The 20086-nt window shown below is 34.7% G+C and overlaps 5 protein-coding genes across 10 annotated transcripts; all 5 read right to left on the reverse strand.

Moving 5' to 3' along the window:
* Nucleotides 1-4151: 4151 nt before the first annotated feature.
* On the reverse strand, nucleotides 4152-6553 carry LOC128208158 (26S proteasome non-ATPase regulatory subunit 8-like). Of its 2 annotated transcripts, XM_052911570.1 has the most exons (5): nucleotides 6355-6553; nucleotides 5902-6000; nucleotides 5377-5450; nucleotides 5062-5173; nucleotides 4152-4518 (listed from the first exon to the last, which is right to left on the reverse strand). In XM_052911570.1, the coding sequence occupies exons 2-5, from the start codon at nucleotides 5935-5937 to the stop codon at nucleotides 4384-4386; spliced, it is 357 nt and encodes a 118-aa protein (XP_052767530.1). In that variant the 5' UTR covers nucleotides 5938-6000; nucleotides 6355-6553; the 3' UTR covers nucleotides 4152-4383. The 2 variants fall into 2 exon arrangements, with proteins under 2 accessions (XP_052767530.1, XP_052767529.1); XM_052911569.1 differs by lacking the exon at nucleotides 6355-6553 and having other exon boundaries at nucleotides 5783-5919.
* Nucleotides 6554-7525: 972 nt separating this feature from the next.
* LOC128208155 (26S proteasome non-ATPase regulatory subunit 8-like) lies at nucleotides 7526-9929 on the reverse strand. 2 transcript variants are annotated; one of them, XM_052911563.1, is made up of 5 exons: nucleotides 9729-9929; nucleotides 9276-9374; nucleotides 8751-8824; nucleotides 8436-8547; nucleotides 7526-7892 (listed from the first exon to the last, which is right to left on the reverse strand). In XM_052911563.1, the coding sequence occupies exons 2-5, from the start codon at nucleotides 9309-9311 to the stop codon at nucleotides 7758-7760; spliced, it is 357 nt and encodes a 118-aa protein (XP_052767523.1). In that variant the 5' UTR covers nucleotides 9312-9374; nucleotides 9729-9929; the 3' UTR covers nucleotides 7526-7757. The 2 variants fall into 2 exon arrangements, with proteins under 2 accessions (XP_052767523.1, XP_052767522.1); XM_052911562.1 differs by lacking the exon at nucleotides 9729-9929 and having other exon boundaries at nucleotides 9157-9293.
* Nucleotides 9930-10899: 970 nt separating this feature from the next.
* Nucleotides 10900-13297, reverse strand: LOC128208156 (26S proteasome non-ATPase regulatory subunit 8-like). Of its 2 annotated transcripts, XM_052911565.1 has the most exons (5): nucleotides 13102-13297; nucleotides 12649-12747; nucleotides 12125-12198; nucleotides 11810-11921; nucleotides 10900-11266 (listed from the first exon to the last, which is right to left on the reverse strand). In XM_052911565.1, the coding sequence occupies exons 2-5, from the start codon at nucleotides 12682-12684 to the stop codon at nucleotides 11132-11134; spliced, it is 357 nt and encodes a 118-aa protein (XP_052767525.1). In that variant the 5' UTR covers nucleotides 12685-12747; nucleotides 13102-13297; the 3' UTR covers nucleotides 10900-11131. The 2 variants fall into 2 exon arrangements, with proteins under 2 accessions (XP_052767525.1, XP_052767524.1); XM_052911564.1 differs by lacking the exon at nucleotides 13102-13297 and having other exon boundaries at nucleotides 12530-12666.
* A 975-nt stretch (nucleotides 13298-14272) lies between these two features.
* LOC128208154 (26S proteasome non-ATPase regulatory subunit 8-like) lies at nucleotides 14273-16675 on the reverse strand. Of its 2 annotated transcripts, XM_052911561.1 has the most exons (5): nucleotides 16476-16675; nucleotides 16023-16121; nucleotides 15498-15571; nucleotides 15183-15294; nucleotides 14273-14639 (listed from the first exon to the last, which is right to left on the reverse strand). In XM_052911561.1, the coding sequence occupies exons 2-5, from the start codon at nucleotides 16056-16058 to the stop codon at nucleotides 14505-14507; spliced, it is 357 nt and encodes a 118-aa protein (XP_052767521.1). In that variant the 5' UTR covers nucleotides 16059-16121; nucleotides 16476-16675; the 3' UTR covers nucleotides 14273-14504. The 2 variants fall into 2 exon arrangements, with proteins under 2 accessions (XP_052767521.1, XP_052767520.1); XM_052911560.1 differs by lacking the exon at nucleotides 16476-16675 and having other exon boundaries at nucleotides 15904-16040.
* A 971-nt stretch (nucleotides 16676-17646) lies between these two features.
* On the reverse strand, nucleotides 17647-20047 carry LOC128208157 (26S proteasome non-ATPase regulatory subunit 8-like). Of its 2 annotated transcripts, XM_052911568.1 has the most exons (5): nucleotides 19850-20047; nucleotides 19397-19495; nucleotides 18872-18945; nucleotides 18557-18668; nucleotides 17647-18013 (listed from the first exon to the last, which is right to left on the reverse strand). In XM_052911568.1, exons 2-5 carry the CDS (start codon nucleotides 19430-19432, stop codon nucleotides 17879-17881), a joined length of 357 nt encoding a protein of 118 aa, XP_052767528.1. In that variant the 5' UTR covers nucleotides 19433-19495; nucleotides 19850-20047; the 3' UTR covers nucleotides 17647-17878. The 2 variants fall into 2 exon arrangements, with proteins under 2 accessions (XP_052767528.1, XP_052767526.1); XM_052911566.1 differs by lacking the exon at nucleotides 19850-20047 and having other exon boundaries at nucleotides 19278-19414.
* Nucleotides 20048-20086: the final 39 nt, after the last annotated feature.

Genomic DNA, 20086 nt, shown 5'->3' on the forward strand with positions numbered 1-20086 from the left:
TACTGCATATTGCTATGCCAGGATGTTCTTTGGATGGTGCGCTTTCTAAGTTGATACAAGAAATCGATTCCATGCAGAACTCGAGTTGCCATCAACAAAAAGAAAAACTTCTTGACAAAAACCATGAGGCCTAGAGCTTAGATATTTGGTGTCTTTGAAAATCTTCCTTGTCTGATATTTACCTTTGATACTTTGTATGTAGCATCATATTGGAGTCCTCTTATCAAGTTTGTTCAAATCATGACCCATGTGTTAAAACTGGACCTGCTTAACAGGTCACAAATTTCCTGAAGATTTACAAAAGAAAAAAAATGAAAATCTTTTCTGAAACTATGAGGCTCAAAACCTTGATATTTTGTGTGCAGCATCATACAGTTGTCTTCAACCAAGTTTGTTCAAATTATGCCCCTGGGGACAAAACTGGTCACACCCTGGGGTGCAAAATTTCCTTTTAGACTTCTTATTTTTGAAATTTTGGCAATAAAATTTGGACCATGTGTACAGGTTTGAAAACAAATATCGATGTTGTGCTTGGATGACCTTGACAACTACAACATTTGATCCCTGATCATAGTTTTATCTCTTTTTGCATTGCCATCTAAAAAAATAAGAAATGTTTCATTTGACCTGCTCGAATATTTAATACCAATTAAGCAAATATAATTTCCAATTAAGATGCTAACAAACTTGCAGCGTGATATTGTTATATACAGAAAAATATGTGATGGTTGTATTAAATCGGAAATAAGGTACCAGTATATCATTGATAAAAAGAAATTCATTATAAGGCCTCCCCTTCAACAAAAGGTGATCTGTTGTTGTGGTTTTCCTTATTCGTTTCCTTCGATCAAATTTTATCCAGAGCAAAAATTCCAATTACTGGAATGAATGAAAGGGAATCTAGAAGATTAATAGATGGTAATGAGAAGTTGTGCATTATGCAACAATTATATCTCCCCGTGTTCATATTTAGTTGACTATTTAGAGGAAAAGAATAAATATTATCAAGGCATTCAGTAGTAGTGACATTGTAGTGCAAACACTTGGCATAACTATTAAAACACGGAAGATATTCCAATGAAGCTTGGTTCACATGTTTCAACAGACAACACAAGCATGTGGAGCAAGACCCATAATTCAGTCTTTATGTATTATGAGTAATGCCCCTTGTTTAATTTTAAACAAGAGCTGTCACAGTATGTGACGAATGCCCCCGAATGTGACATTGACCTACGAACAAGGTCAGTACATGAAAAGTTGATCTTGCCTTTACGTGTCAAATACATATGGCAAGTTATTTTAAATTGCCTCTGAACATAAAAAATACCACCCATACTTAACAACCTACACTGTTATGTCCTTATATTCAGAATTCCCTTGTGAATAAACACTTAGGTGTATCTTTCACCTTAGAGGTAGGGACATGGGTCTTGCACACGACATGTCGTCTTCATAATTATGTGGAACACATGTAGCAAGTGATTTTAAAATCTGTCCATACAAGGGAAAGTAACAGCCCTGACACGACAACCTAAACTATGTCCTTATATGCAGCACTCCATTGTGAATAAACACTAAGTGTGACCTTGACCTTTGAGGTAGGGACACGGGTCTTGCACGCGACACGTCGTCTTGGTATGTGGAACACATATGGCAAGTTATTTTAAAATCTGTCCATACAAGGGAAAGTTACAGCCTGGACACCACAACCTATACTCTATGTCCTCATATGCAGCACTCCATTGTGAATAAACACTATGTGTGACCTTGACCTTTGAGGCAGGGACACGGGTCTTGCACGCGACACGTCGTCTTGGTATGTGGAACACATGTGGCAAGTTATTTTAAAATCTGTCCATACAAGGGAAAGTTACAGTCCGGACACGACAACCTATACTCTTATGTCCTTATATGCAGCACTCCATTGTAAATAAACACTTAGTGTGACCTTGACCTTTGAGGTAGGGACACAGGTCTTGCACGCGACATGTCGTCTTGGTATGTGGAACACATTTGGCAAGTTATTTTAAAATCTGTCCATACAAGGGAAAGTTACAGCCCGGACACGACAACCTATACTCTATGTCCTTATATGCAGCACTCCATTGTAAATAAACACTAAGTGTGACCTTGACCTTTGAGGTAGGGACACGGGTCTTGCACGCGACACGTCATCTTGGTATGTGGAACACATGTGGCAAGTTATTTTAAAATCTGTCCATACAAGAGAAAGTTACAGCCCGGACACGACAACCTATACTCTATGTCCTTATATGCAGCACTCCATTGTGAATAAACACAAAGTGTAACCTTGACCTTTGAGGTAGGGACACGAGTCTTGCAAGCCACACGTCGTCTTGGTATGTGGAACACATGTGGCAAGTTATTTTAAAATCTGTCCATACAAGGGAAAGTTATAGAGCCGGACGGACGGACGGACGGACAGACGGACGGACGGTGCGATTTTAATATGCCCACCTTCGGGGGCATAAAAAGCAACAGACAAGCATTTGCATACCCAAGTCTTGTCAACAACACAAGACAATAGTCTGAAAATACTCCGAGAGAGACATGCTTGTCCAACTGTTTATCAAACCACATTGATATTGCATTTGCTGTGGCGCCTCTACGGTATTACTTTTGATTCAGAGGTCGAGTCTGCAAAACCATGTGCAGATAATAACTTTTTTTAGTCCAATCTGGATAAAATTTGGTGGTTTAGGGTATAATGTCGTGCTCGTGATCATGGCATAATTCACCTCAATAACTCCAGAGTTATACCCGTAACATTAAAAACTAGGATTCCGTCCTCTGAAGACAATAATTATTATAAAAAATGGTGACAGTGACAGACTTTGCGTTATGCCCAGTATATATGAGTTGCTTGTCCAGACAATTAATTATTGGAAGTTATTACCACAATGAGATGACAATGCAACGGCCTAAAATCTAGGTTTCCAGATTTTTAAAATCTACGTCAATTTGGCTTTATGAGCACAACTGATGATAGTGTTTCATGTCATTTAGGCGGAATATAGAACCACGAAGGTTGCCCTTGACTAATAAATGACCCATATGGTTTTAAGGGTCAAAAGTCATGGTCAATGTTTCTTTTTGAATTTTTTTTGCCAATTTCTCACTACAAAATGCTATAAAGGTTCAATTAAGAGCTCACCTTTTCTTTCCTTAAGGAAGATGACGTATTGATGTAAGTGGCAGGAGTGGTTTGCCAAATTGTGGGTACACTTGAATCACAACTTCATGTTTCCAGTAGCTTTAAATGCCTGTTTAACAAGTTTTTGAAGTTGTTCTCAAACACCTGTAAATTTGTGCCCTTACATGAACTATCAGTGGCCTCCATGTGTAGTGATCTTTAAAGAGAATCACCTACTATCATACTACCTTAATGTGCAATATTTAACTAGCAGCATATCAATTTGACCGATTCGCCTTTTTATGTCTGCTCCTGAACTTTTACCTTTGGTAGATTGATTTCCAATGAATGCATTTATCTTCAAAACAGATTTTAAAACATGCTTATACACTTTTACTTCATGTCATGATTGCAATATAGGACTTAAAGGTCAAATTCAAATCCATTGTATTGAATAGTCATATTGTCTACTTTAAGGTATTTGATGTTCAAATCTGTCATTGACAATACGTTATGTTAATTTTTTATGCCTGGCGACCCTTTATTTATCTCATATCATTTGAAAGTTTCTGATCACTTATATGTAATATAAATGAGCTAAATACATTATAAATTTATCCCAGTTCATATTCACCGTTTTATTTCAAGTAAAATAGGATGTTACATGGCATCTTTCATGACAAAAATTCATGTTTGTTAGATTTATTTTGGTATTCTTTTTCACATATTCTTTTCCTACACATTAAATTCTTTCAAATGATAGCAAAATAACATGGGTTCACAAGGCATCCTAAATGCATGTAATAATAGTTGTATAACGGATACAGTTAATACTTTGTCTTTATCTATATCCATCAGGTCCATTTAACATTGAACAATCCTTTTTCACATTTGATAAAATGTCCAAGGCCAAAACAAACTGCGCTATTTCAAAATTATGATTAGTACCAAAGCTGAATTACAGGATCCAAAGGCATAAAGAAGCAAATGAAAACAATAAGTATATGGTGTTTGTATTCAGAAAACATTTTGACAAATACATAAATGCAAAACTAGTCCTGCCACAATGTTTCAGAAATAAATTCCTCATTTAAAATTCGACCATATCATCATTGATGCATCTGAGAACAATTCCACGTTTTTACTACAGTAAATATAAGTATGTGTGGTTCGAATAAATAAATGAGCGCATTCACACAATCTCGTACACAATGTTTGACAAGCAAGTCCTAGACAATCATTTCGAGTTCCCGTGCGTACATGATAGTCTGTTCAGCCAGGGTTTTGGCTGGTATTACATCATCCGTGTCTTTCTCTTCCTGAGCAAAGTAGAAAAATCCATCAGTCTTTAGGTCCCACTTCCGCTGAAATGGAATAAGGGATCATGAGTACTGAAAATAACATGAATGGGGCAGAATTTTACACTAAAGTGTTCTTGTGGAGATTTCCCTATATATGTAGGTGAAGTTTGAAAATATATTTTACAGAATGGTACACATGACAAAAAAAAACAGCAACAATAATATTTACACTGTTAGTGGCAATGCAGGCAATAAAATCAGGTATGAGTTGCTTTAGCTAACTAGAACATTGCAAATAAGATGTGTTGCCTGTCGGAAGTTCCCATCATTTTATTCAGTTAATGTCACTATGACCTTGGCCTTTTACTCCAAAGTCACCTATTGACCATGCCTAATGAGCTCATCTCTACGCCAAATTGTCTAAAAGTTGATTGGAAAGGAAAGTTAGATGCCACCAAACAAAGCAATCCATAAATGAGTACCATGCTTCGCAGACGACACAAAAACCTGTGAAGATTGCATTGCACTCAACTATGTGAATGTGTGCCAAAATAATTAAATTTCTATTTTTTTTAAATTTAACAAATTAGGAAATCACAATTGTACCTGTTGTGCGTATTCCTTCATCTGTTTTACAGAATCGTAGAACAACATCCGGGCTGCTTCATTCAGGGCTATCTTCTCATATGCCTTCTCAATACAACCAGCAATCTCATTCCTGGTTTCAAAGGTGTACAAATAAAAGCTCTATTTAATCATGATTGAATGATGGAAATAAGATGATTATAAAACTTCAATAAATGTTAGTAAGAGGGTACAGTTAACATAAGCAGTCTCTTTGCTTACCATGTGATTACTGTATAAACTGTTTTTTGAAAGAGATGCACAAAACAAACTTCATATATTCAAGCTTGGTAATACCTTATTGTGTTCAGTAAAATGTCGATGAAGAAATTGTAGTTATCAGCAGGAACATTTCCTCTAGCCAGAAAAACCTGGAAGATAATAGAATGCATATCCTGTTAAACATAATGAAAGTCAAATTTAAAGCATCGACTCAGTTAAGTTCTTTTCCTGATGTAAATTCTCAATCTAAAATTGATGTGATACTGTAATTTGATGGCACAGCCCTCAATAATTTCAAGTGTGTATAACAAAACAATACATTGAATTTGAGGTCCATTCTGCAAGTTTTTACTCTCTTTTTTCCAATGGCTTTATGATATTGAATATACTTGTTATCATGTAAATAATTATTTGTGAAACAAACCTGGTAAGTCCCTATTTTTAAATGTAGCTGTGCTTTGAAATGCTGTACCCTAGGTACCTTGTTATAGCTGCCTTCCATCAAGTACTGCTCCATGGAGACGGGATGTTTGATGTAGATGTTGTTCTTGAACTCCTTTACAGACTGTTCCATTATTATACACAGGTAGAGTAACCTACCTTGTTATAGCTGCCTTCCATCAAGTATTGCTCCATGGAGACGGGATGTTTGATGTAGATGTTGTTCTGGAGCTCCTTTACAGGCAGTAGCTCAAGCTCCTGAAATACATGGTACACCAGACATCAGGGACAGAAAAAGTGCTGCTAAGAATAATACAGTATACATAAATAGCTTTGGTTTTACATTCAGATGGATTTCAATTAACATCTTTCCGAATCCTATGGTCCAAATTCTGTGGTGTATATGCAAGAAGGCAAAAAATACATGCTTCTTTCTTCTATTTTCATAATGTTGGGTTTTCATAGTGAAAGCATTAAACAGTGATGATGATTATTATTATTTGAAAGCAAGAACAAATAAAATTGGCAGAATGGACAAAAGTAGCCAACTATTGTAAGACATTTTGTCAGAATGGACAGAAGCACTATCCATTTATTCCAAAGAGAACATACTGTGTGAAATTCTGCTACTCTGTTCTGTGCAAGAAGGCAGAGGAGATTCAAACCCAGCAACTGGTACTTGTATGTGGACTCGGGGAGGTTATCTCTGCAATAAATACCATATGTTTAACATAAAACATAATAAACAGTGACACAAAGTCGAACTTACTTTAAACCATTATCAATTGTATTCAATTAAGAGCTCACCTTTTCTTTCCTTAAGGAAGATGACGTATTGATGTAAGTGGCAGGAGTGGTTTGCCAAATTGTGGGTACACTTGAATCACAACTTCATGTTTCCAGTAGCTTTAAATGCCTGTTTAACAAGTTTTTGAAGTTGTTCTCAAACATCTGTAAATTTGTGCCCTTACATGAACTATCAGTGACCTCCATGTGTAGTGATCTTTAAAGAGAATCACCTACTATCATACTACCTTAATGTGTAATATTTAACTAGCAGCATATCAATTCGACCGATTCGCCTTTTTAAGTCTGCTCCTGAACTTTTACTTTTGGTAGATTGATTTCCAATGAATGCATTCATCTTCAAAACAGATTTTAAAACAAGCTTATACACTTTTACTTCATGTCATGATTGCAATATAGGACTTAAAGGTCAAATTCAAATCCATTGTATTGAATAGTCTTATTGTCTACTTTAAGGTATTTGATGTTCAAATCTGTCATTGACAATACGTTATGTTAATTTTTTATGCCTGGCGACCCTTTATTTATCTCATATCATTTGAAAGTTTCTGATCACTTATATGCAATATAAATGAGCTAAATACATTATAAATTTATCCCAGTTCATATTCACCGTTTTATTTCAAGTAAAATAGGATGTTACATGGCATCTTTCATGACAAAAATTCATGTTTGTTAGATTTATTTTGGTATTCTTTTTCACATATTCTTTTCCTACACATTAAATTCTTTCAAATGATAGCAAAATAACATGGGTTCACAAGGCATCCTAAATGCATGTAATAATAGTTGTATAACGGATACAGTTAATACTTTGTCTTTATCTATATCCATCAGGTCCATTTAACATTGAACAATCCTTTTTCACATTTGATAAAATGTCCAAGGCCAAAACAAACTGCGCTATTTCAAAATTATGATTAGTACCAAAGCTGAATTACAGGATCCAAAGGCATAAAGAAGCAAATGAAAACAATAAGTATATGGTGTTTGTATTCAGAAAACATTTTGACAAATACATAAATGCAAAACTAGTCCTGCCACAATGTTTCAGAAATAAATTCCTCATTTAAAATTCGACCATATCATCATTGATGCATCTGAGAACAATTCCACGTTTTTACTACAGTAAATATAAGTATGTGTGGTTCGAATAAATAAATGAGCGCATTCACACAATCTCGTACACAATGTTTGACAAGCAAGTCCTAGACAATCATTTCGAGTTCCCGTGCGTACATGATAGTCTGTTCAGCCAGGGTTTTGGCTGGTATTACATCATCCGTGTCTTTCTCTTCCTGAGCAAAGTAGAAAAATCCATCAGTCTTTAGGTCCCACTTCCGCTGAAATGGAATAAGGGATCATGAGTACTGAAAATAACATGAATGGGGCAGAATTTTACACTAAAGTGTTCTTGTGGAGATTTCCCTATATATGTAGGTGAAGTTTGAAAATATATTTTACAGAATGGTACACATGACAAAAAAAAACAGCAACAATAATATTTACACTGTTAGTGGCAATGCAGGCAATAAAATCAGGTATGAGTTGCTTTAGCTAACTAGAACATTGCAAATAAGATGTGTTGCCTGTCGGAAGTTCCCATCATTTTATTCAGTTAATGTCACTATGACCTTGGCCTTTTACTCCAAAGTCACCTATTGACCATGCCTAATGAGCTCATCTCTACGCCAAATTGTCTAAAAGTTGATTGGAAAGGAAAGTTAGATGCCACCAAACAAAGCAATCCATAAATGAGTACCATGCTTCGCAGACGACACAAAAACCTGTGAAGATTGCATTGCACTCAACTATGTGAATGTGTGCCAAAATAATTAAATTTCTATTTTTTTTAAATTTAACAAATTAGGAAATCACAATTGTACCTGTTGTGCGTATTCCTTCATCTGTTTTACAGAATCGTAGAACAACATCCGGGCTGCTTCATTCAGGGCTATCTTCTCATATGCCTTCTCAATACAACCAGCAATCTCATTCCTGGTTTCAAAGGTGTACAAATAAAAGCTCTATTTAATCATGATTGAATGATGGAAATAAGATGATTATAAAACTTCAATAAATGTTAGTAAGAGGGTACAGTTAACATAAGCAGTCTCTTTGCTTACCATGTGATTACTGTATAAACTGTTTTTTGAAAGAGATGCACAAAACAAACTTCATATATTCAAGCTTGGTAATACCTTATTGTGTTCAGTAAAATGTCGATGAAGAAATTGTAGTTATCAGCAGGAACATTTCCTCTAGCCAGAAAAACCTGGAAGATAATAGAATGCATATCCTGTTAAACATAATGAAAGTCAAATTTAAAGCATCGACTCAGTTAAGTTCTTTTCCTGATGTAAATTCTCAATCTAAAATTGATGTGATACTGTAATTTGATGGCACAGCCCTCAATAATTTCAAGTGTGTATAACAAAACAATACATTGAATTTGAGGTCCATTCTGCAAGTTTTTACTCTCTTTTTTCCAATGGCTTTATGATATTGAATATACTTGTTATCATGTAAATAATTATTTGTGAAACAAACCTGGTAAGTCCCTATTTTTAAATGTAGCTGTGCTTTGAAATGCTGTACCCTAGGTACCTTGTTATAGCTGCCTTCCATCAAGTACTGCTCCATGGAGACGGGATGTTTGATGTAGATGTTGTTCTTGAACTCCTTTACAGACTGTTCCATTATTATACACAGGTAGAGTAACCTACCTTGTTATAGCTGCCTTCCATCAAGTATTGCTCCATGGAGACGGGATGTTTGATGTAGATGTTGTTCTGGAGCTCCTTTACAGGCAGTAGCTCAAGCTCCTGAAATACATGGTACACCAGACATCAGGGACAGAAAAAGTGCTGCTAAGAATAATACAGTATACATAAATAGCTTTGGTTTTACATTCAGATGGATTTCAATTAACATCTTTCCGAATCCTATGGTCCAAATTCTGTGGTGTATATGCAAGAAGGCAAAAAATACATGCTTCTTTCTTCTATTTTCATAATGTTGGGTTTTCATAGTGAAAGCATTAAACAGTGATGATGATTATTATTATTTGAAAGCAAGAACAAATAAAATTGGCAGAATGGACAAAAGTAGCCAACTATTGTAAGACATTTTGTCAGAATGGACAGAAGCACTATCCATTTATTCCAAACAGAACATACTGTGTGAAATTCTGCTACTCTGTTCTGTGCAAGAAGGCAGAGGAGATTCAAACCCAGCAACTGGTACTTGTATGTGGACTCGGGGAGGTTATCTCTGCAATAAATACCATATGTTTAACATAAAACATAATAAACAGTGACACAAAGTCGAACTTACTTTAAACCATTATCAATTGTATTCAATTAAGAGCTCACCTTTTCTTTCCTTAAGGAAGATGACGTATTGATGTAAGTGGCAGGAGTGGTTTGCCAAATTGTGGGTACACTTGAATCACAACTTCATGTTTCCAGTAGCTTTAAATGCCTGTTTAACAAGTTTTTGAAGTTGTTCTCAAACATCTGTAAATTTGTGCCCTTACATGAACTATCAGTGACCTCCATGCGTAGTGATCTTTAAAGAGAATCACCTACTATCATACTACCTTAATGTGTAATATTTAACTAGCAGCATATCAATTCGACCGATTCGCCTTTTTAAGTCTGCTCCTGAACTTTTACTTTTGGTAGATTGATTTCCAATGAATGCATTCATCTTCAAAACAGATTTTAAAACAAGCTTATACACTTTTACTTCATGTCATGATTGCAATATAGGACTTAAAGGTCAAATTCAAATCCATTGTATTGAATAGTCTTATTGTCTACTTTAAGGTATTTGATGTTCAAATCTGTCATTGACAATACGTTATGTTAATTTTTTATGCCTGGCGACCCTTTATTTATCTCATATCATTTGAAAGTTTCTGATCACTTATATGCAATATAAATGAGCTAAATACATTATAAATTTATCCCAGTTCATATTCACCGTTTTATTTCAAGTAAAATAGGATGTTACATGGCATCTTTCATGACAAAAATTCATGTTTGTTAGATTTATTTTGGTATTCTTTTTCACATATTCTTTTCCTACACATTAAATTCTTTCAAATGATAGCAAAATAACATGGGTTCACAAGGCATCCTAAATGCATGTAATAATAGTTGTATAACGGATACAGTTAATACTTTGTCTTTATCTATATCCATCAGGTCCATTTAACATTGAACAATCCTTTTTCACATTTGATAAAATGTCCAAGGCCAAAACAAACTGCGCTATTTCAAAATTATGATTAGTACCAAAGCTGAATTACAGGATCCAAAGGCATAAAGAAGCAAATGAAAACAATAAGTATATGGTGTTTGTATTCAGAAAACATTTTGACAAATACATAAATGCAAAACTAGTCCTGCCACAATGTTTCAGAAATAAATTCCTCATTTAAAATTCGACCATATCATCATTGATGCATCTGAGAACAATTCCACGTTTTTACTACAGTAAATATAAGTATGTGTGGTTCGAATAAATAAATGAGCGCATTCACACAATCTCGTACACAATGTTTGACAAGCAAGTCCTAGACAATCATTTCGAGTTCCCGTGCGTACATGATAGTCTGTTCAGCCAGGGTTTTGGCTGGTATTACATCATCCGTGTCTTTCTCTTCCTGAGCAAAGTAGAAAAATCCATCAGTCTTTAGGTCCCACTTCCGCTGAAATGGAATAAGGGATCATGAGTACTGAAAATAACATGAATGGGGCAGAATTTTACACTAAAGTGTTCTTGTGGAGATTTCCCTATATATGTAGGTGAAGTTTGAAAATATATTTTACAGAATGGTACACATGACAAAAAAAAACAGCAACAATAATATTTACACTGTTAGTGGCAATGCAGGCAATAAAATCAGGTATGAGTTGCTTTAGCTAACTAGAACATTGCAAATAAGATGTGTTGCCTGTCGGAAGTTCCCATCATTTTATTCAGTTAATGTCACTATGACCTTGGCCTTTTACTCCAAAGTCACCTATTGACCATGCCTAATGAGCTCATCTCTACGCCAAATTGTCTAAAAGTTGATTGGAAAGGAAAGTTAGATGCCACCAAACAAAGCAATCCATAAATGAGTACCATGCTTCGCAGACGACACAAAAACCTGTGAAGATTGCATTGCACTCAACTATGTGAATGTGTGCCAAAATAATTAAATTTCTATTTTTTTTAAATTTAACAAATTAGGAAATCACAATTGTACCTGTTGTGCGTATTCCTTCATCTGTTTTACAGAATCGTAGAACAACATCCGGGCTGCTTCATTCAGGGCTATCTTCTCATATGCCTTCTCAATACAACCAGCAATCTCATTCCTGGTTTCAAAGGTGTACAAATAAAAGCTCTATTTAATCATGATTGAATGATGGAAATAAGATGATTATAAAACTTCAATAAATGTTAGTAAGAGGGTACAGTTAACATAAGCAGTCTCTTTGCTTACCATGTGATTACTGTATAAACTGTTTTTTGAAAGAGATGCACAAAACAAACTTCATATATTCAAGCTTGGTAATACCTTATTGTGTTCAGTAAAATGTCGATGAAGAAATTGTAGTTATCAGCAGGAACATTTCCTCTAGCCAGAAAAACCTGGAAGATAATAGAATGCATATCCTGTTAAACATAATGAAAGTCAAATTTAAAGCATCGACTCAGTTAAGTTCTTTTCCTGATGTAAATTCTCAATCTAAAATTGATGTGATACTGTAATTTGATGGCACAGCCCTCAATAATTTCAAGTGTGTATAACAAAACAATACATTGAATTTGAGGTCCATTCTGCAAGTTTTTACTCTCTTTTTTCCAATGGCTTTATGATATTGAATATACTTGTTATCATGTAAATAATTATTTGTGAAACAAACCTGGTAAGTCCCTATTTTAAATGTAGCTGTGCTTTGAAATGCTGTACCCTAGGTACCTTGTTATAGCTGCCTTCCATCAAGTACTGCTCCATGGAGACGGGATGTTTGATGTAGATGTTGTTCTTGAACTCCTTTACAGACTGTTCCATTATTATACACAGGTAGAGTAACCTACCTTGTTATAGCTGCCTTCCATCAAGTATTGCTCCATGGAGACGGGATGTTTGATGTAGATGTTGTTCTGGAGCTCCTTTACAGGCAGTAGCTCAAGCTCCTGAAATACATGGTACACCAGACATCAGGGACAGAAAAAGTGCTGCTAAGAATAATACAGTATACATAAATAGCTTTGGTTTTACATTCAGATGGATTTCAATTAACATCTTTCCGAATCCTATGGTCCAAATTCTGTGGTGTATATGCAAGAAGGCAAAAAATACATGCTTCTTTCTTCTATTTTCATAATGTTGGGTTTTCATAGTGAAAGCATTAAACAGTGATGATGATTATTATTATTTGAAAGCAAGAACAAATAAAATTGGCAGAATGGACAAAAGTAGCCAACTATTGTAAGACATTTTGTCAGAATGGACAGAAGCACTATCCATTTATTCCAAAGAGAACATACTGTGTGAAATTCTGCTACTCTGTTCTGTGCAAGAAGGCAGAGGAGATTCAAACCCAGCAACTGGTACTTGTATGTGGACTCGGGGAGGTTATCTCTGCAATAAATACCATATGTTTAACATAAAACATAATAAACAGTGACACAAAGTCGAACTTACTTTAAACCATTATCAATTGTATTCAATTAAGAGCTCACCTTTTCTTTCCTTAAGGAAAATGACGTATTGATGTAAGTGGCAGGAGTGGTTTGCCAAATTGTGGGTACACTTGAATCACAACTTCATGTTTCCAGTAGCTTTAAATGCCTGTTTAACAAGTTTTTGAAGTTGTTCTCAAACATCTGTAAATTTGTGCCCTTACATGAACTATCAGTGACCTCCATGTGTAGTGATCTTTAAAGAGAATCACCTACTATCATACTACCTTAATGTGTAATATTTAACTAGCAGCATATCAATTCGACCGATTCGCCTTTTTAAGTCTGCTCCTGAACTTTTACTTTTGGTAGATTGATTTCCAATGAATGCATTCATCTTCAAAACAGATTTTAAAACAAGCTTATACACTTTTACTTCATGTCATGATTGCAATATAGGACTTAAAGGTCAAATTCAAATCCATTGTATTGAATAGTCTTATTGTCTACTTTAAGGTATTTGATGTTCAAATCTGTCATTGACAATACGTTATGTTAATTTTTTATGCCTGGCGACCCTTTATTTATCTCATATCATTTGAAAGTTTCTGATCACTTATATGCAATATAAATGAGCTAAATACATTATAAATTTATCCCAGTTCATATTCACCGTTTTATTTCAAGTAAAATAGGATGTTACATGGCATCTTTCATGACAAAAATTCATGTTTGTTAGATTTATTTTGGTATTCTTTTTCACATATTCTTTTCCTACACATTAAATTCTTTCAAATGATAGCAAAATAACATGGGTTCACAAGGCATCCTAAATGCATGTAATAATAGTTGTATAACGGATACAGTTAATACTTTGTCTTTATCTATATCCATCAGGTCCATTTAACATTGAACAATCCTTTTTCACATTTGATAAAATGTCCAAGGCCAAAACAAACTGCGCTATTTCAAAATTATGATTAGTACCAAAGCTGAATTACAGGATCCAAAGGCATAAAGAAGCAAATGAAAACAATAAGTATATGGTGTTTGTATTCAGAAAACATTTTGACAAATACATAAATGCAAAACTAGTCCTGCCACAATGTTTCAGAAATAAATTCCTCATTTAAAATTCGACCATATCATCATTGATGCATCTGAGAACAATTCCACGTTTTTACTACAGTAAATATAAGTATGTGTGGTTCGAATAAATAAATGAGCGCATTCACACAATCTCGTACACAATGTTTGACAAGCAAGTCCTAGACAATCATTTCGAGTTCCCGTGCGTACATGATAGTCTGTTCAGCCAGGGTTTTGGCTGGTATTACATCATCCGTGTCTTTCTCTTCCTGAGCAAAGTAGAAAAATCCATCAGTCTTTAGGTCCCACTTCCGCTGAAATGGAATAAGGGATCATGAGTACTGAAAATAACATGAATGGGGCAGAATTTTACACTAAAGTGTTCTTGTGGAGATTTCCCTATATATGTAGGTGAAGTTTGAAAATATATTTTACAGAATGGTACACATGACAAAAAAAAACAGCAACAATAATATTTACACTGTTAGTGGCAATGCAGGCAATAAAATCAGGTATGAGTTGCTTTAGCTAACTAGAACATTGCAAATAAGATGTGTTGCCTGTCGGAAGTTCCCATCATTTTATTCAGTTAATGTCACTATGACCTTGGCCTTTTACTCCAAAGTCACCTATTGACCATGCCTAATGAGCTCATCTCTACGCCAAATTGTCTAAAAGTTGATTGGAAAGGAAAGTTAGATGCCACCAAACAAAGCAATCCATAAATGAGTACCATGCTTCGCAGACGACACAAAAACCTGTGAAGATTGCATTGCACTCAACTATGTGAATGTGTGCCAAAATAATTAAATTTCTATTTTTTTTAAATTTAACAAATTAGGAAATCACAATTGTACCTGTTGTGCGTATTCCTTCATCTGTTTTACAGAATCGTAGAACAACATCCGGGCTGCTTCATTCAGGGCTATCTTCTCATATGCCTTCTCAATACAACCAGCAATCTCATTCCTGGTTTCAAAGGTGTACAAATAAAAGCTCTATTTAATCATGATTGAATGATGGAAATAAGATGATTATAAAACTTCAATAAATGTTAGTAAGAGGGTACAGTTAACATAAGCAGTCTCTTTGCTTACCATGTGATTACTGTATAAACTGTTTTTTGAAAGAGATGCACAAAACAAACTTCATATATTCAAGCTTGGTAATACCTTATTGTGTTCAGTAAAATGTCGATGAAGAAATTGTAGTTATCAGCAGGAACATTTCCTCTAGCCAGAAAAACCTGGAAGATAATAGAATGCATATCCTGTTAAACATAATGAAAGTCAAATTTAAAGCATCGACTCAGTTAAGTTCTTTTCCTGATGTAAATTCTCAATCTAAAATTGATGTGATACTGTAATTTGATGGCACAGCCCTCAATAATTTCAAGTGTGTATAACAAAACAATACATTGAATTTGAGGTCCATTCTGCAAGTTTTTACTCTCTTTTTTCCAATGGCTTTATGATATTGAATATACTTGTTATCATGTAAATAATTATTTGTGAAACAAACCTGGTAAGTCCCTATTTTTAAATGTAGCTGTGCTTTGAAATGCTGTACCCTAGGTACCTTGTTATAGCTGCCTTCCATCAAGTACTGCTCCATGGAGACGGGATGTTTGATGTAGATGTTGTTCTTGAACTCCTTTACAGACTGTTCCATTATTATACACAGGTAGAGTAACCTACCTTGTTATAGCTGCCTTCCATCAAGTATTGCTCCATGGAGACGGGATGTTTGATGTAGATGTTGTTCTGGAGCTCCTTTACAGGCAGTAGCTCAAGCTCCTGAAATACATGGTACACCAGACATCAGGGACAGAAAAAGTGCTGCTAAGAATAATACAGTATACATAAATAGCTTTGGTTTTACATTCAGATGGATTTCAATTAACATCTTTCCGAATCCTATGGTCCAAATTCTGTGGTGTATATGCAAGAAGGCAAAAAATACATGCTTCTTTCTTCTATTTTCATAATGTTGGGTTTTCATAGTGAAAGCATTAAACAGTGATGATGATTATTATTATTTGAAAGCAAGAACAAATAAAATTGGCAGAATGGACAAAAGTAGCCAACTATTGTAAGACATTTTGTCAGAATGGACAGAAGCACTATCCATTTATTCCAAAGAGAACATACTGTGTGAAATTCTGCTACTCTGTTCTGTGCAAGAAGGCAGAGGAGATTCAAACCCAGCAACTGGTACTTGTATGTGGACTCGGGGAGGTTATCTCTGCAATAAATACCATATGTTTAACATAAAACATAATAAACAGTGACACAAAGTCGAACTTACTTTAAACCATTATCAATTGTATTCAATTAAGAGCTCACCTTTTCTTTCCTTAAGGAAGATGACGTATTGATGTAAGTGGCAGGAGTGGTTTGCCAAATTGTGGGTACACTTGAATCACAACTTCATGTTTCCAGTAGCTTTAAATGCCTGTTTAACAAGTTTTTGAAGTTGTTCTCAAACATCTGTAAATTTGTGCCCTTACATGAACTATCAGTGACCTCCATGTGTAGTGATCTTTAAAGAGAATCACCTACTATCATACTACCTTAATGTGTAATATTTAACTAGCAGCATATCAATTCGACCGATTCGCCTTTTTAAGTCTGCTCCTGAACTTTTACTTTTGGTAGATTGATTTCCAATGAATGCATTCATCTTCAAAACAGATTTTAAAACAAGCTTATACACTTTTACTTCATGTCATGATTGCAATATAGGACTTAAAGGTCAAATTCAAATCCATTGTATTGAATAGTCTTATTGTCTACTTTAAGGTATTTGATGTTCAAATCTGTCATTGACAATACGTTATGTTAATTTTTTATGCCTGGCGACCCTTTATTTATCTCATATCATTTGAAAGTTTCTGATCACTTATATGCAATATAAATGAGCTAAATACATTATAAATTTATCCCAGTTCATATTCACCGTTTTATTTCAAGTAAAATAGGATGTTACATGGCATCTTTCATGACAAAAATTCATGTTTGTTAGATTTATTTTGGTATTCTTTTTCACATATTCTTTTCCTACACATTAAATTCTTTCAAATGATAGCAAAATAACATGGGTTCACAAGGCATCCTAAATGCATGTAATAATAGTTGTATAACGGATACAGTTAATACTTTGTCTTTATCTATATCCATCAGGTCCATTTAACATTGAACAATCCTTTTTCACATTTGATAAAATGTCCAAGGCCAAAACAAACTGCGCTATTTCAAAATTATGATTAGTACCAAAGCTGAATTACAGGATCCAAAGGCATAAAGAAGCAAATGAAAACAATAAGTATATGGTGTTTGTATTCAGAAAACATTTTGACAAATACATAAATGCAAAACTAGTCCTGCCACAATGTTTCAGAAATAAATTCCTCATTTAAAATTCGACCATATCATCATTGATGCATCTGAGAACAATTCCACGTTTTTACTACAGTAAATATAAGTATGTGTGGTTCGAATAAATAAATGAGCGCATTCACACAATCTCGTACACAATGTTTGACAAGCAAGTCCTAGACAATCATTTCGAGTTCCCGTGCGTACATGATAGTCTGTTCAGCCAGGGTTTTGGCTGGTATTACATCATCCGTGTCTTTCTCTTCCTGAGCAAAGTAGAAAAATCCATCAGTCTTTAGGTCCCACTTCCGCTGAAATGGAATAAGGGATCATGAGTACTGAAAATAACATGAATGGGGCAGAATTTTACACTAAAGTGTTCTTGTGGAGATTTCCCTATATATGTAGGTGAAGTTTGAAAATATATTTTACAGAATGGTACACATGACAAAAAAAAACAGCAACAATAATATTTACACTGTTAGTGGCAATGCAGGCAATAAAATCAGGTATGAGTTGCTTTAGCTAACTAGAACATTGCAAATAAGATGTGTTGCCTGTCGGAAGTTCCCATCATTTTATTCAGTTAATGTCACTATGACCTTGGCCTTTTACTCCAAAGTCACCTATTGACCATGCCTAATGAGCTCATCTCTACGCCAAATTGTCTAAAAGTTGATTGGAAAGGAAAGTTAGATGCCACCAAACAAAGCAATCCATAAATGAGTACCATGCTTCGCAGACGACACAAAAACCTGTGAAGATTGCATTGCACTCAACTATGTGAATGTGTGCCAAAATAATTAAATTTCTATTTTTTTTAAATTTAACAAATTAGGAAATCACAATTGTACCTGTTGTGCGTATTCCTTCATCTGTTTTACAGAATCGTAGAACAACATCCGGGCTGCTTCATTCAGGGCTATCTTCTCATATGCCTTCTCAATACAACCAGCAATCTCATTCCTGGTTTCAAAGGTGTACAAATAAAAGCTCTATTTAATCATGATTGAATGATGGAAATAAGATGATTATAAAACTTCAATAAATGTTAGTAAGAGGGTACAGTTAACATAAGCAGTCTCTTTGCTTACCATGTGATTACTGTATAAACTGTTTTTTGAAAGAGATGCACAAAACAAACTTCATATATTCAAGCTTGGTAATACCTTATTGTGTTCAGTAAAATGTCGATGAAGAAATTGTAGTTATCAGCAGGAACATTTCCTCTAGCCAGAAAAACCTGGAAGATAATAGAATGCATATCCTGTTAAACATAATGAAAGTCAAATTTAAAGCATCGACTCAGTTAAGTTCTTTTCCTGATGTAAATTCTCAATCTAAAATTGATGTGATACTGTAATTTGATGGCACAGCCCTCAATAATTTCAAGTGTGTATAACAAAACAATACATTGAATTTGAGGTCCATTCTGCAAGTTTTTACTCTCTTTTTTCCAATGGCTTTATGATATTGAATATACTTGTTATCATGTAAATAATTATTTGTGAAACAAACCTGGTAAGTCCCTATTTTTAAATGTAGCTGTGCTTTGAAATGCTGTACCCTAGGTACCTTGTTATAGCTGCCTTCCATCAAGTACTGCTCCATGGAGACGGGATGTTTGATGTAGATGTTGTTCTTGAACTCCTTTACAGACTGTTCCATTATTATACACAGGTAGAGTAACCTACCTTGTTATAGCTGCCTTCCATCAAGTATTGCTCCATGGAGACGGGATGTTTGATGTAGATGTTGTTCTGGAGCTCCTTTACAGGCAGTAGCTCAAGCTCCTGAAATACATGGTACACCAGACATCAGGGACAGAAAAAGTGCTGCTAAGAATAATACAGTATACATAAATAGCTTTGGTTTTACATTCAGATGGATTTCAATTAACATCTTTCCGAATCCTATGGTCCAAATTCTGTGGTGTATATGCAAGAAGGCAAAAAATACATGCTTCTTTCTTCTATTTTCATAATGTTGGGTTTTCATAGTGAAAGCATTAAACAGTGATGATGATTATTATTATTTGAAAGCAAGAACAAATAAAATTGGCAGAATGGACAAAAGTAGCCAACTATTGTAAGACATTTTGTCAGAATGGACAGAAGCACTATCCATTTATTCCAAAGAGAACATACTGTGTGAAATTCTGCTACTCTGTTCTGTGCAAGAAGGCAGAGGAGATTCAAACCCAGCAACTGGTACTTGTATGTGGACTCGGGGAGGTTATCTCTGCAATAAATACCATATGTTTAACATAAAACATAATAAACAGTGACACAAAGTCGAACTTACTTTAAACCATTATCAATTGTATTCAATTAAGAGCTCACCTTTTCTTTCCTTAAGGAAGATGACGTATTGATGTAAGTGGC

The sequence above is a fragment of the Mya arenaria genome, chromosome 11 (genome assembly GCF_026914265.1).
Source record: "Mya arenaria isolate MELC-2E11 chromosome 11, ASM2691426v1".
Classification (NCBI taxonomy): domain Eukaryota; kingdom Metazoa; phylum Mollusca; class Bivalvia; order Myida; family Myidae; genus Mya; species Mya arenaria.

Coding starts and splice junctions, on each gene's coding strand:
- LOC128208157 (XM_052911566.1), bottom strand. CDS start 19,370: ATGGAACAGTCTGTAAAGGAGTTCAAGAACAACATCTACATCAAACAT. Junction 18,669..18,871: donor ATTTTACTGAACACAATAAG/GTATTACCAAGC, acceptor CTTTGAAACCAG/GAATGAGATTGCTGGTTGTA. Junction 18,014..18,556: donor TGAAGGAATACGCACAACAG/GTACAATTGTGA, acceptor ATTCCATTTCAG/CGGAAGTGGGACCTAAAGAC.
- LOC128208154 (XM_052911560.1), bottom strand. CDS start 15,996: ATGGAACAGTCTGTAAAGGAGTTCAAGAACAACATCTACATCAAACAT. Junction 15,295..15,497: donor ATTTTACTGAACACAATAAG/GTATTACCAAGC, acceptor CTTTGAAACCAG/GAATGAGATTGCTGGTTGTA. Junction 14,640..15,182: donor TGAAGGAATACGCACAACAG/GTACAATTGTGA, acceptor ATTCCATTTCAG/CGGAAGTGGGACCTAAAGAC.
- LOC128208158 (XM_052911569.1), bottom strand. CDS start 5,875: ATGGAACAGTCTGTAAAGGAGTTCAAGAACAACATCTACATCAAACAT. Junction 5,451..5,782: donor TGGAAGGCAGCTATAACAAG/GTACCTAGGGTA, acceptor ATTATCTTCCAG/GTTTTTCTGGCTAGAGGAAA. Junction 5,174..5,376: donor ATTTTACTGAACACAATAAG/GTATTACCAAGC, acceptor CTTTGAAACCAG/GAATGAGATTGCTGGTTGTA.
- LOC128208155 (XM_052911562.1), bottom strand. CDS start 9,249: ATGGAACAGTCTGTAAAGGAGTTCAAGAACAACATCTACATCAAACAT. Junction 8,548..8,750: donor ATTTTACTGAACACAATAAG/GTATTACCAAGC, acceptor CTTTGAAACCAG/GAATGAGATTGCTGGTTGTA. Junction 7,893..8,435: donor TGAAGGAATACGCACAACAG/GTACAATTGTGA, acceptor ATTCCATTTCAG/CGGAAGTGGGACCTAAAGAC.
- LOC128208156 (XM_052911564.1), bottom strand. CDS start 12,622: ATGGAACAGTCTGTAAAGGAGTTCAAGAACAACATCTACATCAAACAT. Junction 11,922..12,124: donor ATTTTACTGAACACAATAAG/GTATTACCAAGC, acceptor CTTTGAAACCAG/GAATGAGATTGCTGGTTGTA. Junction 11,267..11,809: donor TGAAGGAATACGCACAACAG/GTACAATTGTGA, acceptor ATTCCATTTCAG/CGGAAGTGGGACCTAAAGAC.